The 15296-nt window shown below is 43.3% G+C and overlaps 1 protein-coding gene across 5 annotated transcripts in view; it reads left to right on the top strand.

Moving 5' to 3' along the window:
• bpgm (2,3-bisphosphoglycerate mutase) overlaps positions 1-15296 on the top strand; it is a 56369-nt gene that overhangs the window by 3876 nt on the left and 37197 nt on the right. For 2 of the 5 annotated variants that reach the window (XM_038811181.1, XM_038811177.1), the window contains exon 2: positions 12927-13569. In XM_038811181.1, the coding sequence (XP_038667109.1) occupies positions 12972-13569 (598 nt within the window). In that variant the 5' untranslated portion in view covers positions 12927-12971. Of the gene's footprint in view, positions 1-4759; positions 4847-12047; positions 12123-12926; positions 13570-15296 lie in introns of those variants that run through there. The other 3 variants (XM_038811178.1, XM_038811179.1, XM_038811180.1) reach the window with 3 other exon arrangements.

The following is a 15296-nucleotide window of genomic DNA, read 5'->3' as shown; positions in this document are numbered from 1 at the left end:
AAGCAGCAGTGCTAACCACTGTGCCACCGTGCTGCCCTTTATTATTTATTTCTAACACTTCAGATAATTAGCCTAATGTAGATAAACTATTCATAGTGTTTTGTGCATATAGATAATTTATTGATGCCACTGATTCCCTGGCCTTGAGGCCAAGCTATGATTTGGTGTTGTACCCTGATCTTTTGACACTTTCTCCTTCTTTGAGCATCTCACCTTATTCCATCTCTCTCAGCTCTCATTTATAGTTCTCATTCTCTACCACTCGTCCAAGTATCATAAAAATGTTGTCACTGAGATATGCTTATAATATATATATATAATATGATAAATGCTTTCCCCACTGAGCTTTTGCAGCAAGGCTCTTCTCATCCTTGGTAATTTCAATGTCTACCTCATTTCATTGCTTTCTCTCTCCTCTCGAGTTCACTGCTTTCTGACCCCTCTTTAATTTCTCTCCACAAAAAATCCCCAGTGCATATAAACAGCAGCCCCCTTGAGCTTCCATCTCATTTGGCCTTGCTTTTCTTATTCAGTCAATCACAGATAAGGCCAATCTAATCACTTTACATAGAACATAGAACAGTACAGCACAGAACAGGCCCTTCGGCCCTCAATGTTGTGCCGAGCCATGATCACCCTACTCAAACCCACGTATCCACCCTATACCCGTAACCCGTATCCACTCTATACACTTTCTTGTATCACTCTCCATGCAACCCTCCTTTCTCATTCCTATTCACCGCATCATTTCTGCAGCTATCAGCCTGTTCAGCCACACTTTAACCTCCACCTTTGATGTCCTAGTCTGCATTAAAATATTGCTGTCTCTCACTCCGACCATTCCCCTAGTATGGCCCTCATCTCCGCTTCCATAAGTCCAAGGGTCGCAGACTTGAATTGATCTGGCAGACAACTGGGTTAACCATTCACTGCCAGACTGACTGGACCACTAAAGCACTACCATGTCCTGCTCTGATCTTTCAAAATAGCTCACGACTCTAGCACCTTCCTGCAATTAAAGCTAACCCCTGGCTCCCACGCTTATGGCTTGTTCCCACCGAGAATCCTTGCTTTGCCCCCTCGTATTTGTCATCCATATGCTGACTGCCAGTGGCATTATCAGAAAACATGGTGTCAGTTTTCATTTGTAACTGATGCAATCCAACTCTACATCACTAGCACGTCTGTCATCACCACCATTAGTCTCAACCCACACTGCCTGGCCAACATCCATTCCAGTGGAAATTCACAACAACAAGCTATCAGGAAGTAGATGTTGCTGATTCGGCCAGCAATTTTACTACCTATACCTAATTGCCGATGAGATGGTATTCGTGCATTGCCTTCTTGAGCCATTGCAATCCCTCAAGTGCACCCACAGTACTGTTAGGAAGTTCTGAGACTTTGGCCCATTGACAGTGAAGGAATGGCGATGTGTTTCAAGTCAGGATGGTGAGTAGCCTGAAGGGGAACTTCCAGGTGGTGATGTTCCAATGTGTCGGCTGCCCTTGTTTTTTTAAATGGAAGAGGTCATGGATTTGTCAAAGGAGCCATGATGAGTGCTACAGCGTTTCTTGTAAATGATACACACTATGCGTCAGTGGCGGAGAGAGTCCATGTCTAGGTTGGTGCAGGATATGCCAATCAATCGGTCTGCCTTGTCCTGGATGGTGTTGAACTTCTAGAGTGTTCTGAGAGTTGCATTGATCCAGACAAGTGGAAAATATTCCACTGCTCCTGACTTGTGTTTCGTAGAAGGTGGATATGCTTTATGGAGTCAGGAGGTGAATTATTCTCCACAGAATTCCTATCCTCTGACCCGCCTTCGTAGCTACAGTACTTGTATTGCTGTTCCAGTTCAGCTTCTGGTCAGTGGCAACCCCAGGATGTTGATTGGGGGTATACAATAATGGTAATGCCTTTGAATGTCAAGGTGAATGGTCACTGCGTGGTACTTGTATGGCTCAAATGTTACTTGCCACTTATTAGCCCGAGTTGTAGAATGTATCTAAACAGTGTTTCTCTCTTGTGTCTTCCTATTCTAGCTAGTTCTCAACCTGGGTGATGCAGAATATGCGTAGGCATTTTATGATGTAAATCCTAAGCAAATGATAGATTTGGTTAAAGTATATCTTTAGATATTTTACTGGGAAGTTGGCAAACATATAAGGGAGGAATGAGTACAGGGTTACAACAATAGATTTAGGTGAGGAACGATGAAAGGAGACTCGAGTGGAGCATAAATGCTGCCATGGACTGGTTGAGCCAAATGGCCTGTTTCTGTGCTGCATATCTTTTTAAAAATAAATTTAGAGTACCCAATTCATTTTTTCCAATTAAGGGGCAATTTAGCATGTTCAATCCACCTACCTTGCACGTCTTTGGGTTGTGGGGGCGAAACCCACGCAAATACGGGGAGAATGTGCAAACTCCACACGGACAGTGACCCAGAGCCGGGATCGAACCTGGGATCTCGGTGCCGTGAGACTGCAGTGCTACCACTGCGTCACCGTGCTGCCCGGTGCTGCATATACTAAGTATGCGGAGGATTCTGCTATGTCAAGGCTGACCAAATTCAAACTAGAAATTGGTGCTCCTAGTAGGATTGTTTTTTTCCCATCTTTGGGTTGCAATTTTATTAAAATAGCTAACTGCACTATCGCAATGTGTTTGTATCAGCTGTTGTTGTCTCCTATCCGTCTGTATCACTTCTATGATATTTAACCAGGCAGGTTTCAGCAGGCAAAATGCATGCATGTAGGGGGAAATTTAAAATCCACAGCAGGTATAACTGAATTGGAGAGAGAGTTATCAAATCGAAGTGTAAGAACCGATAGTAATTGCTATTATTATTACACTTCACAATTGCTAACATAAGGAAGTACAGGAAAGGTATGTTTATTGCCAGCAGCTGATCCAAAGGGGAAAAAGTTAATTGAATTTCCTAATACTACCTTGGAGTTTTTGTTTGGTGGGAGTGGCAAGTTTGGAAGCATTATCTTGTCACCTTGTATGTGGGTGGATATAATTGCTTTCTCATTTGACATTGATATCCTTGCCCTATTTCCACAACCTCAACATTTTTGATGTTTTCAATATTAGCAATGCAATAGCCATCCTGTTTACCTCTTACCAGTGATTCAACAATACTCGGGAGCAAATTGATCCCGAGCGACCATCGAAATTGAAAATTGTTCGCGACTGAGGCTAGGAATGAGCTATTTTCGCAGTATTAGTCTTCTGAAAATCCTGCCTTTTCTGATTTTTAAAATAATTGTAACTTTTAGAAGGGTGCCTTTTAGACATCACCAGGAAGTTTGTGAAGTGTAATAATTTTAAATACATTAAGCTAGCCTTTTATACAGAAGAAGCAGCTTTTGTTCCTTTGGACACACCCAAGTCCCTAAAAAAAAGAAATTGGCTCAAATTCTATTTTTTGTCATAAAGAATGAGCTATTTGCAGCATATGCTGGGTGAAATCTGCTTGCTGCTTAAATGACTTGAGATATAGTCTGTGCAAAGGGAAAAATCGGAAGTTGTTTACTGGATTCAAAGTGAAGTCCTTTGACGCTGTAGCCACCTGGGGTGGCCACATCCCGATTCCAAAATGGATACTCGCAAAGAGTGCAGGGAAAAATGGACAGCACTAGAGAAAACAAGCAGGTGCAAGGTTTCCTGTGTATTAGGACTTGCAGAACCCAGACAGAATTGAAACTACAAGCCATTAGCATAGTAATGAGCTATCTCTGGGGACAAAAAGAAACATTGAAACAATCGGTGCCAGGACAGACTTCCCGGCGCCAGTGGAAGCTAAAACAAAGGCAGGCCAACGGTTACATAGGGCCCGCCCAACGATCAGGGAACAACCCCGTTATTGGAGAAAATCAATACGAACAATTGGGACATGGTCCAATTAATTGGGACCAAGTCCGGGGTCCGCCCAGAAGGACGCAAAACCCTTGGGGGCTATAAAACAGAGTTCCCAAGGTCAGTTCGCTCTCTTGAAAGATCTCTTACTCCTCTTCACCTTCACCTTGGCTTTTGGCTCTCAGCGTCGAGAGGCCGCCAAGCACCAACCAGGTAAGTCTAAGGTCAACGCACGCTACGAAATAGGCACTCCTAGCTACTATTCTATACCAGTTCGAAGCTAGCAGTATCAGAACTGGCCAACGGCCATTGTTCCTCTGACTGAGTGGGCCACTCGAAGCTAAATATAGGCTTTTAGTAGTAATTGTAGTTTAGCGAGTAGAGTTTATGCATGAGTAATAATTGACTGTGTGTAAATAAACGTGTATTGATTTCAAACTTATTAACTGGTGTATCGAGTCATTGATCAGTATTCGGCTTTGAACCCTGTGGTGGTATCAGAAAGATACCTGGCGACTCTTGAGCAAAGGTAATTAAAACAGAGCAAATTAAGGGAAAGCATAACGAGCAACAACGCTGTAAGCAGGATAATCAATGTGCTATAATACATCATACCAGCATTTTGATTGCTAACTGCCCCTGAATTGATTACTGGATTTGGAATATTTTGGGCATTCTGCCTGAAAAATATGGATGCTTTTGAGTGTTCGGAGAACAGAAACATAATAATCCCAGCACTTGGAGAGCTAAACTTATTTTACAGGAGCAACTTACAGGGCTTGATCCATATGACACTGATTTTAAAAAGAAGGAATATTAATTTCCTGCTGCAGATGAAATTACAGCCCCAGTGTAAGTAGGAATTTGAGACTTGGCTGCACCATGACCTCTCCTGTGTGACTAATATGGTTGGTACAAGGCCAATGCCCTGAGTTCATTCCCTTGCCTCACTCAAGCTGTTCAGAATGCAGTTTTCCAGGTAAGAACAGTTAACTTAGAAAATGTAAGAATTCTACTTAGATACATCTGCTGGTAAACGTAACCTGGTTTAGATTTATGAGACTTGCCTACCTTATTTGTCGAAGTGCTTCTGAGTTGAATGTAAACAGTTTAGTGTCTCTCCCATACTGCTTGTTTCTATAAATGGCTCTTTTCATAAATCTGCTCAATAAATTAGCCTGTTTCAAAAAGTGTCTAACGTTTGTTGAAATGTCTTTCGATTGATGTGATATGTACATCAATTCTAAGTAGCACCAAATTTATAGTAACAGTGTACTGTATTACATACAAAATGCAGTCTGACAAAACTGTCCGAACATGGACTGATGTGATTTGCTTTTTGCAATGAAAACAAGATGTGGCACTTGGAGGAGGCATGCAAGTTTAAAAAAAAAATTGTGACAGCATGGAGCTACAAAGAAAAGGACACTTTTTTCCTTGTTAGTGTCCTTTCTTCCCTTGCTCTGAATTTTCTGTCCTTTGTAGTTAAAGAGTATCTTAAAGAGAAGAGGGAATTCAGAGGAGTTTAATGTGTGTGTGTTGGGGGGGAGGGAAATTACAGAGAGAGAAACTGAGTGTTCGGGATTGGAGAGGTGGGCTGGTGATATGGGGAGAGGGTGTTATTGGACAAGAGGAAATTAGAGATGGTGAGGTACGGATCCGTAAAAAGATTAAATGTGCGTGAGGAACTCGGTACCAGGAAGCAGTGTAGGCCAGCAAGGATGGAAAAAGAGGTGAACAAGACTTGGGCCTGAATTTTCACTCCTCAGTCAGGAGCGTAAAGTCAGGAAAATTCCCGACTCGACAAACCTGGCTCAGAAGGAATTACCCCAGGTGGATTCATTTTTGTTCTGGAGCAGGCATTAGTGGGAGTCAGGCTGACTGCCCCAAGAAAGAGTTTGGAGGCAGTCACAGGGCTGCTGGGTGCAGAGGCGTGCTCTGTGAAAGACCTGCCTTGGTGCTTCTGGACTTCTTCCCAGCTATGAAAAAAGCAATTAAAAAGAAAAATAGCCTTCTAGTTCTTATCCCCCTATGCCCCATCTGTGCTGACTCCTGCTCCCATGGCCCGTCATATCCTCCATACCGAACTATGCCTCTGTACCCACTCCCTATGGTTCCTCATGTCTTCTATGTCAAACTATGTCCCTGTACTTACCTTATGGCCCTTTATAGCCCCTATGCCAATTTAGCATCAATTCTTACCCTCACCCAACACCCTTTGCACTCACACTGTCATGGGAGTGTCCCTTTAAGGAATGTTTTGTCTTATCACTTGGCTTCAGTGATGCCATTGTGTGGGTGGAGCTGGGCTGTGGCTCTGGGTTTCACTTTCATTTTTGAGCTGGGACCTGTTGAGTGGCTCTGATTTTTTTGCTTTTGTTTTCACATTTTGGTTGCTGGATTCAGACAGAGGAGTCTTGTCCTGTCTCTTTCTCTCTCTCTAAATTTTAAAAGCTGTTTCCAGATGACTTGATAACTTGAAAAGAAATAACTGCTTTCAGGAAGGAGCTCAAACCTGATGTTTTGAAAAGGATGCAAGAGTGCATACTAGGTCTGGAGTGCTGTGCTCTGGGCCACACCTTTGAAAAGGGGTTTCTGGTCTATGGGATTGTGTTACTAAATTGAAATAGCTTAAAGGGGGAATTTATTAAGGGTTATACATAGAGTACTGTAGCTGTGTGGGATATTTATATTTGTAGTTGTTAAAAATGCTTACTGTGTGTATTTATAAAAATGTTAATTAAATTTGTAGAATAAACTTTGTTTTTGATTAAAAGTGCTTAAGGCGTCTATTGAATAACACCTGAAAGGTAGGCCCTTGTGCTCCCTGTAACCAAATTTAATAAACAGTTGTAGGTAAGGTGAACATAGAACATAGAACAGTACAGCACAGAACAGGCCCTTCGGCCCTCGATGTTGTGCCGAACAATGATCACCCCACTTAAACCCACGTAACCTGTATACCCGTAACCCAACAATCCGCCCATTATCCTTACACTACGGGCAATTTAGCATGGCCAATCCACCTAACCACCTATATCGATGATATACTTTGGAGCTTTCTAAACCCTGGCCCATAACAACACTCTACATGTCAGCTCACCCAGTATCAATGGGCAGAACCCAGGACTGATGATGAGATGAAATGAAAGTAAATTTTAAGTGCCTACTGGAGACTTCAAAAAGCAATTTCATTCATAAAAACACTCTTCGTAAAAACACATTCATTATTCTTTACCCGTTTATATTCCTTCAATGACATAATCCCTTATAAATTCATTTCATTCAAGAGCTGAATCCACTATAAAACAAACATTTGTTTTCATTGCACCAAATCAAGGACTTTACTGGTTGCGTTGTGCACGAAAGGTGGCACGGCCGGTAGGTGCCAGGAGATATCTCTTCTGAGATCTACACGGCTCACCACACCTCGCAAGATCTAACGCGGTATTGTGAGACGTCGCGATCTGAATCCCGTCCATTGTGGGCATATCACTATTGGGCAAATCTGCATATTAGAGAAAGACAGCTAGTCTCACTCTCATATGCACTCGCCGGATCTACCAAAGCCCTGGGTTCAAACCCCGTCACCTCGGAGACCTCTGGTGAGTGCCATTCAGTGCTGCTCTCCACAAATTGGAAGCAGACAGAGCAGCACTTGTGGGGGTGGGGGGGGGGGTCTCCTAGGGATTGGAGGCCCCCAAATTCTTGCCATATGGGCAGGGTGGCACTGCCAGGGTTCCCCGCTGGCATTTTTCCTGTGGTGGAGATCGGGCCTGGGGGTGCCTGCACATGTGAGGTAGAGTGCAGGGGGAACCTGAGGACACCCTTATAGGTGAGTTGGTGCTTTGAGGGAGAGTTCGGGGGGGGGGTCACATTGGGGTGGGCGGGGTTGAGCAATTGGGACGCCATTTAAAAATGTCATCCTGATCTCTTCCTGTACTGAGGAGTTCCAGCGATCGGAGCTCCTCAGGGCAGGAAACAGGACTAAGCGGGCATCCCCTGCTGAAGCCCTGAATTGAAACAGAGTCCCAATAGATAGGGCATGAGCGCCTGGAAACACCAAACTAAACGCGCTCATTACAGGACTTTGTTTTCAACTTGATTAGATCACACACTTTTTGACCACTTGGAGCTATAAATCAAACTCACAGCTAATAGGCACCCCAGTGTGATAATAATATGTTATGAAATCAGTTATGCAGCACAAATTCTATGATAATGGACCTCTGGTTTATGCCAACAGAGTTAAATAACAAGCACTGATGTCTTTTTAAACTGCAGAAAGTTCTCCTTAATATTTGAAGGCAAAGATATTTAAATTCCTTGACAGTTCTGGTGCGTTTATCCACTTTTTATGCATAGAATCATAGAACCTACAGTGCAGATGGAGGCCATTCAGCCCATCCAGTCTGCACGGCCCTTGGAAAGAGCACCCTACCTAAGCCCATACCTCCACCCTAAAGCCACCTTCTCCCCGTAACCCCAGCTGACCTTATTTGGACACAAAGGGCAATTTAGCATAGCCAATCCACCTAACGTGCACATCTTTGGACTGTGAGAGGAAACCGGAGGAAACCCACGCAGACACGGGAAGAACGTGCAGACTCTGCACAGACAGTGACCTGAGTGAGATTCAGACCTCCTAACCACTGTACTACCGTGCTGCACATTCATGATTACTGTTAACCATCCCAAGTGGCACGGTGGCTTAGTGGTTAGCACTGCTGCCTCACAGCGCCACGGATCCTGGTTCAATTTCGGCCTTGGGTGACTGTGTGGAGTTTGCATGTTCTCCCCGTGCCTGCGTGTGTTTCCTCCGGGGGCTCCGGTTTCCTCCCACTGTCCAAATATGTGCAGGTTAGGTGGTTGGCCATGTTAAATTGCAGGTTACGTGAGGTTACAGGGATAAGGCTAGGGAGTGGGCATCAGTAGGGTGCTCTTTCAGAGGGTCAGTGCTGATTTGTTGGGCCAAATGGTCTCCTGGAACCAAAGGGCGCTTGAGCTGTGCGGAAGGCTACCGTACCTAGGCTAGGGAAATTGCAGATGCACTAGTGATAATTTACCGAAATTCACTAGACTCTGGGGTGGTCCCGGTGGATTGGAAATTAGCAAACGTGACGCCACTGTTTAAAAAAGGAGGTAGGCAGAAAGCAGGAAATTATAGGCCAGTGAGCTTAACTTCGGTAGTAGGGAAGATGCTGGAATCTATCATCAAGGAAGAAATTGCGAGGCATCTGGATAGAAATTGTCCCATTGGGCAGACTCAGCATGGGTTCGTAAAGGGCAGGTCATGCCTAACTAATTTAGTGGAATTTTTTGAGGACATTACCAGTGCAGTAGATAACGGGGAGCCGATGGATGTGGTATATCTGGATTTCCAAAAAGCCTTTGACAAGGTGCCACACAAAAGGTAGCTGCATAAGATAAAGATGCATGGCATTAAGGGTAAAGTAGTAGCATGGATAGAGGATTGGTTAATTAATAGAAAGCAAAGAGTTGGGATAAATGGGTGTTTCTCTGGTTGGCAATCAGTAGCTAGTGGTGTCCCTCAGGGATCCGTGTTGGGCCCACAATTGTTCACAATTTACATAGATGATTTGGAGTTGGGGACCAAGGGCAATGTGTCCAAGTTTGCAGATGGCACTAAGATGAGTGGTAAAGCGAAAAGTGCAGAGGATACTGGAAGTCTGCAGAGGGATTTGGATTGGTTAAGTGAATGGGCTCGGGTCTGGCAGATGGAATACAATGTTGACAAATGTGAGGTTATCCATTTTGGTAGGAATAACAGCAAACGGGATTATTATTTAAACGATAAAATATTAAAGCATGCCGCTGTTCAGAGAGACTTGGGTGTGTTAGTGCATGAGTCACAGAAGGTTGGTTTACAAGTGCAACAGGTGATTAAGAAGGCAAATGGAATTTTGTCCTTCATTGCTAGAGGGATGGAGTTTAAGACTAGGGAGGTTATGTTGCAATAGTATAAGGTGTTAGTGCGGCCACACTTGGAGTATTGTGTTCAGTTTTGGTCTCCTTACTTGAGAAAGGACGTACTGGCACTGGAGGGTGTGCAGAGGAGATTCACTAGGTTAATCCCAGACCTGAAGGGGTTGGATTATGAGGAGAGGTTGAGTAGACTGGGACTGTACTCGTTGGAATTTAGAAGGATGAGGGGGGATCTTATAGAAACATTTAAAATTAAGAAGGGAATAGATAGGATAGATGCGGGCAGGTTGTTTCCACTGGCGGGTGACAGCAGAACTAGGGGACATAGCCTCAAAATAAGGGGAAGTAGATTTAGGACTGAGTTTAGGAGGAACTTCTTCACCCAAAGGGTTGTGAATCTATGGAATTCCTTGCCCAGTGAAGCAGTTGAGGCTCCTTCATTACATGTTTTTAAGGTAAAGATAGATCGTTTTTTGAAGAATAAAGGGATTAAGGGTTATGGTGTTCGGGCCGGAAAGTGGAGCTGAGTCCACAAAAGATCAGCCATGATCTAATTGAATGGCGGAGCAGGCTCGAGGGGCCAGATGGCCTACTCCTCCTAGTTCTTCTGTTCTTATGTACCTCTCCTAAAGGTTATCCTAGCTCTCCAAAGAATCTGGTAAATTTAGACTTTATCCTGAAAAGTGTAAAACTCACATGTCTGTGTGAACCACGAATGTTCAAAGTACAACCCTCCTTTGTACCTCCCAGAGACAATAGTGGGTGCCGGATCCAGGAGAGGAACTTCTGGAATGAGGCTCTGACACCATTTTGGCTAAGCCAGGGATCTCTGTCTTTATTAAAATTCAGACTTTGGTGTTGGATAGTATGTGGGAACAGAACAATTTGCCCATTATTTTTCTATCTGTTGCATAATCCTGAATCTCTGCCTTGTCTTCAGTAAGCAATGGAACATCAAAGTTTCACACTGATAATAATTTTAACTGAAATTATTTTGTAGCAGGTGAACAAGTGAACATATGAGCAAGTGGTAACAACCTGGAACTCACTGTCTAAAGGATTGTGGAAGTGGAAACAACTGGTGATTCCATGGCACTTGAGGGAAATACACTTTGCAGGGCTCCAGGGGTAGAATGCAGGAATTGTCTTCATTGAATTCCTCAACAGAGCCAGGACGGACCTGATGGATTGAATGGCTCTGTGACTTATATAAATCCATCTAGCTCTTTGAAAATTAACCACTGCAGTAGTTGAAACTGGCTTGAATTAATTTTCTTGAGAATAAGAAATAACGCAAAAGGTTCATACAGCTAAAACTCATTCAATATCCCGAGAAATTGTGATCAAGACTTCTTGGATTTGAATAACTGTGTTGACCTTCATTTGAAAATAATTGGCTGCCGTGTACATAACTGAAGACTGCTCAATCTTTCTTTGTTAGAAAGTAGCTTTGTTCTTCTTTAAAGACTTGCGGGTAACCATAAAGTTTGAACCATTTTATGTTGAGTTAACTTTCAGATTGTATCTTTTATTGACTTTGCTACCTTATGTTATCCTGTCTAGGAACAGGAAGCCCATACACATAATTATTTTCTTTAAGCACACTACTTTCGAATCCTGCTGCTTTTGCCAAGATTGATTTGGATCTAATTGGAAAGAAGAAATACACTGCTTTAGACCAGAGATGTCTGACTTGAACATTTGATTTTAGGTTTTACCGCATTGCATTCTGTGAATGTTGGTCCTTAAAAATTCATTTACAGGATGTGGGCAGCGCCAGTTACGTCAGCATTTATTGCCCATCCCTAGCTGACCTTCAGAAGGTGTCGCCTTGAACAGCTACAGTCCTTGAAGTGCAGGTACACCCACTATGCTGTTAGGGAGGGAGTTCCAGAATGTTGCCCCAATGATAGTGAAGGAACGGCGATATATTTTCAAGTCAGGGTGGTGAGTGATTGTTGGGTTTTGTTCCCTGATAGCAAGTATGACGTGAAATAAATCGGTAGCAGCATGTGCTTTGACCTTTGTTATTTGATTTTTTTTGGACCTGATCTAAAATAGCAAACTGCAAACATATATGAGCCTTTTGAAAAGTGTTCTCTACTCTCAGCTTGTTACTGGTCAAAGATCACAGGACAACCAACGGAAATGTCTCAATGTACCCTGAAAGTCTACTTGAATATTGGCTTTGACCTCAACAGCTGGGAAGAGCGTGCACATGATTGCCCACAATGGCTAGCCCTGCTTCACTGTGATGTAGCTACTTTTGAAGCAGTAGATGAAGAAGGCCAAAAATGCAAGAGTAAGAAGTAAGCTGAAGAAGGCACATAAGCCTTCATCGACTACGGAGCGACCAACTGACTGCTCATGTGGAATGTGAATTTTTGATTTTTTTCCCCCTTCTTAATGATGTTTCTCTCTTGGCCTTTCATTTTTTTTCACCTCCTTTACCTGCACTGATTTCACCCCTACCTCTTACAACCTGTTATTTCCATCTTCTTTTCCTCCTTTTTCTCCTCCCACTTATCCCCTCTGCCCACTCTTACCCCTTCTCCCATACCGCCTCATCTGTCCTCTCCCTCCCTACCCTCTCTCTCTCGCCCCGTCTCTCTTCCTACCTCCCTTGCCCCCCCCTCGCTCCTCCCTCCTCGCTCCCTCTCCTCGCTTCCCCCTCTCCTCGCCCCCTCTCCTCGCCCCCCCCTCCTCGCCCACCCCTCCTCGCCCCCCTTGCCATCCCTCTCTTTCTTGCTGACCCCCTCTCTCTCGCCCTTTCCCCCTCTCTCTCGCCCTTTCCCCCTCTCTCTCGCCCTTTCCCCCTCTCTCTCGCCCTTTCCCCCTCTCTCTCGCCCTTTCCCCCTCTCGCCCTTTCCCCCTCTCTCTCGCCCTTTCCCCCTCATCCTTCCCACTCTAAGGGCCCAACTTAAGTAGTGTAGCTTTGATCAGGTGTTTGAATAAGCATGTGACTTGTGTTTCTTATTTCTTTTAAGTATCTTAATCTTAACTGTTTTTTAATAATTTTCTGTCCTCTTTAATGGCTTCAGTGGTTTTGTATCTAGTCTATAATGACCACATTTCTATGCAATTCTCAACAGATTATTTATTCTGTTTTTCAGAGGCTTTTGAAGCTGTGCGCACAAGTTAACTACTCTTAGATCAGTATGACATTCAAGCTGGTGTTGTTGAGGCATGGCGAAGGTGCGTGGAACAAAGAAAACCGATTTTGCAGTTGGGTTGATCAGAGATTGACTCCCAATGGTATCAAAGAAGCCCAAACATGTGGAAAAGTCCTAAGCGAAGCAGGATTTGAATTTGATCTTGTGTTTACATCTATTTTGAGCCGATCCATAGAAACCGCATGGCTAGTTTTGCATGAGATGGGGCAAGAATGGGTACAAACTGAGAGCTCATGGCGACTTAATGAGCGTCATTATGGAGCATTAATAGGTCTTAACCGGGCAGAATTGGCCTCAATTCACGGAGAAGCAAAAGTTAAGCTTTGGAGAAGAAGTTATGATATCACTCCTCCCCCTATTGATGAATCGCATTCATACTTCTATGAAATTTACAACGATCGGAGATATAATTATTGTGATGTTGTAAAAGACAAACTACCCAAAGCTGAGAGTTTGAAGGAAGTTCTTGAAAGATTGCTGCCTTATTGGAATGATGTAATTGTGCCGGAAGTGAAAAAGGGGAAATGCATTCTAATATCTGCACATGGAAACAGTACCAGAGCTCTGCTCAAATATCTGGAAGGTAAAATAATATAAGATATATAATTTTATTTCCTTGCATCATGATTGGAAAAAGTGTCATAATATCTGTTGTGCTTTGTCATGGAATGTTGAGATGGACATGGGCAAATTTCTGACCTCCATTTTCACTGGGTTTTCTTGTTATGGGGGGGCATACGTGCTATAGAAAGAATGGATAGGGGAAACTCTAGCTTGAAGAAAGTGCAGGGACAAGAGAGGATATGAATTAGATAAATAATTTTCCCTTATTGTGTAATTTGGGAACATCTATCCCCATGATAAAGCCAGTAAAGCTATGAAATAGTTTATACAGCAACATCCTAGTCAATTGTTAGAGGCTTCAATGAGCTGGATTGCATTGGTATTAGCTACCATTGTTCAGGCACTCTGTGTGCAGAAAGTGTTCTTAATAGACCATGAGAATACCGTTGCTGCTAGAACTTTCCCTATGTCCACAACAACTTGGCTTCTTTAATTGGGCAGGCCCAGTTTTTGTTGAGGAAAGACAAAGTGTGCAAATAGCGTAGGAGAAACAAATGGTGGTTGAAAGTTATTTCAAAAATTAGTTTGGATGTTTTGACTCATCCATCTTGCCCTTCTTTACCTTATTGGTAGATTCTCTGAGATAGAGTTTGATGATTGGTTGTTTCCATTCAAAGTTTATCTGCTTGCCTTCCTCTCATTTGACTGTTGCAGTGCCTACCTGTTCAATTATAGTTTGCTGATTTTCCAAATACAATGTGAACTAGTTGAGAATATCTGTGCCAGGTTATTAAAGTACAATCTGAAATCTTGCATATCTAAAGTTTTTTGAGGAAAGATAAAAAAATATTCATTTGAATATGTAATAGATAAACACCTAGAAACTGAAAACATCATGGAGTAATCAGCATTGATTTTAAAAGGGAAGGTCATGCTTAATCAATCTTATTGAGTTCTTTCAAGAAGCCAGAGTAGACAAAGGAAATGTAATAGATGTAATATATTTAGATTTTCACGGTGCAACCGTGGTTAGCATTGTTATCTCACAGTGCCAGGGACCCGGTTTCGATTCCGACCTTGGGTGACTTTCTGTGTGGAGTTTGCAAGTTTTCCCAGCGTCTGCGTGGGTTTCCTCCGGGTGCTCCCACAGTCAAAAGATGTGCAGGTTAGATGGCTTGGCTATGCTAAATTGCTCCTTAGTGTCCAAAGCTGTGTAGGTTCGGTGTGGGGATGGGGTGGGTGGGTGGGTCGAGGTCAAATGCTTTTCAGAAGGTCGGTGCAGACTTAATGGCCGAATGGCCTCCTTCTGTACTGTAGGGATTCAATTCTATGATTGATGACTTCAATAAAACACTGCATTGTAGACTTATGGCCAACATAGAACACATGGAGTCGGGTTGAGCTCAATTGGCTGACAGCAAGTTTGTGATGCAGAGCAAGGCCAACAGTGTGGGTTTGATTCCTGTAACAGCTGAGGTTATCCATGAAGGCCCCGCCTTCTCAACCTTGGCCCTCGCCTGAGGTGTGGTGATCCTCAGGTTAAATTACCACCAGCCAGCTCTCCCATTCAAATGAGAAAGCATTCTATGGTCACCTGGGACTAATGCAACTTTACATTGTACAAGCAACCTTATCTTTTAGATATGACATACAGCTTGTGTTACAGCGAGTGAAATTAACTTGTGACATTTAGAAATGGCAGAACATCCAAAGCCAAATTTGCAACGCATTCATTTATTAATAGAT

The sequence above is a fragment of the Scyliorhinus canicula genome, chromosome 11 (genome assembly GCF_902713615.1).
Source record: "Scyliorhinus canicula chromosome 11, sScyCan1.1, whole genome shotgun sequence".
NCBI lineage: Eukaryota > Metazoa > Chordata > Chondrichthyes > Carcharhiniformes > Scyliorhinidae > Scyliorhinus > Scyliorhinus canicula.
The sequence above is the reverse complement of the archived record's forward strand: the minus strand, read 5'-3'. Positions and strand labels throughout refer to the sequence as shown.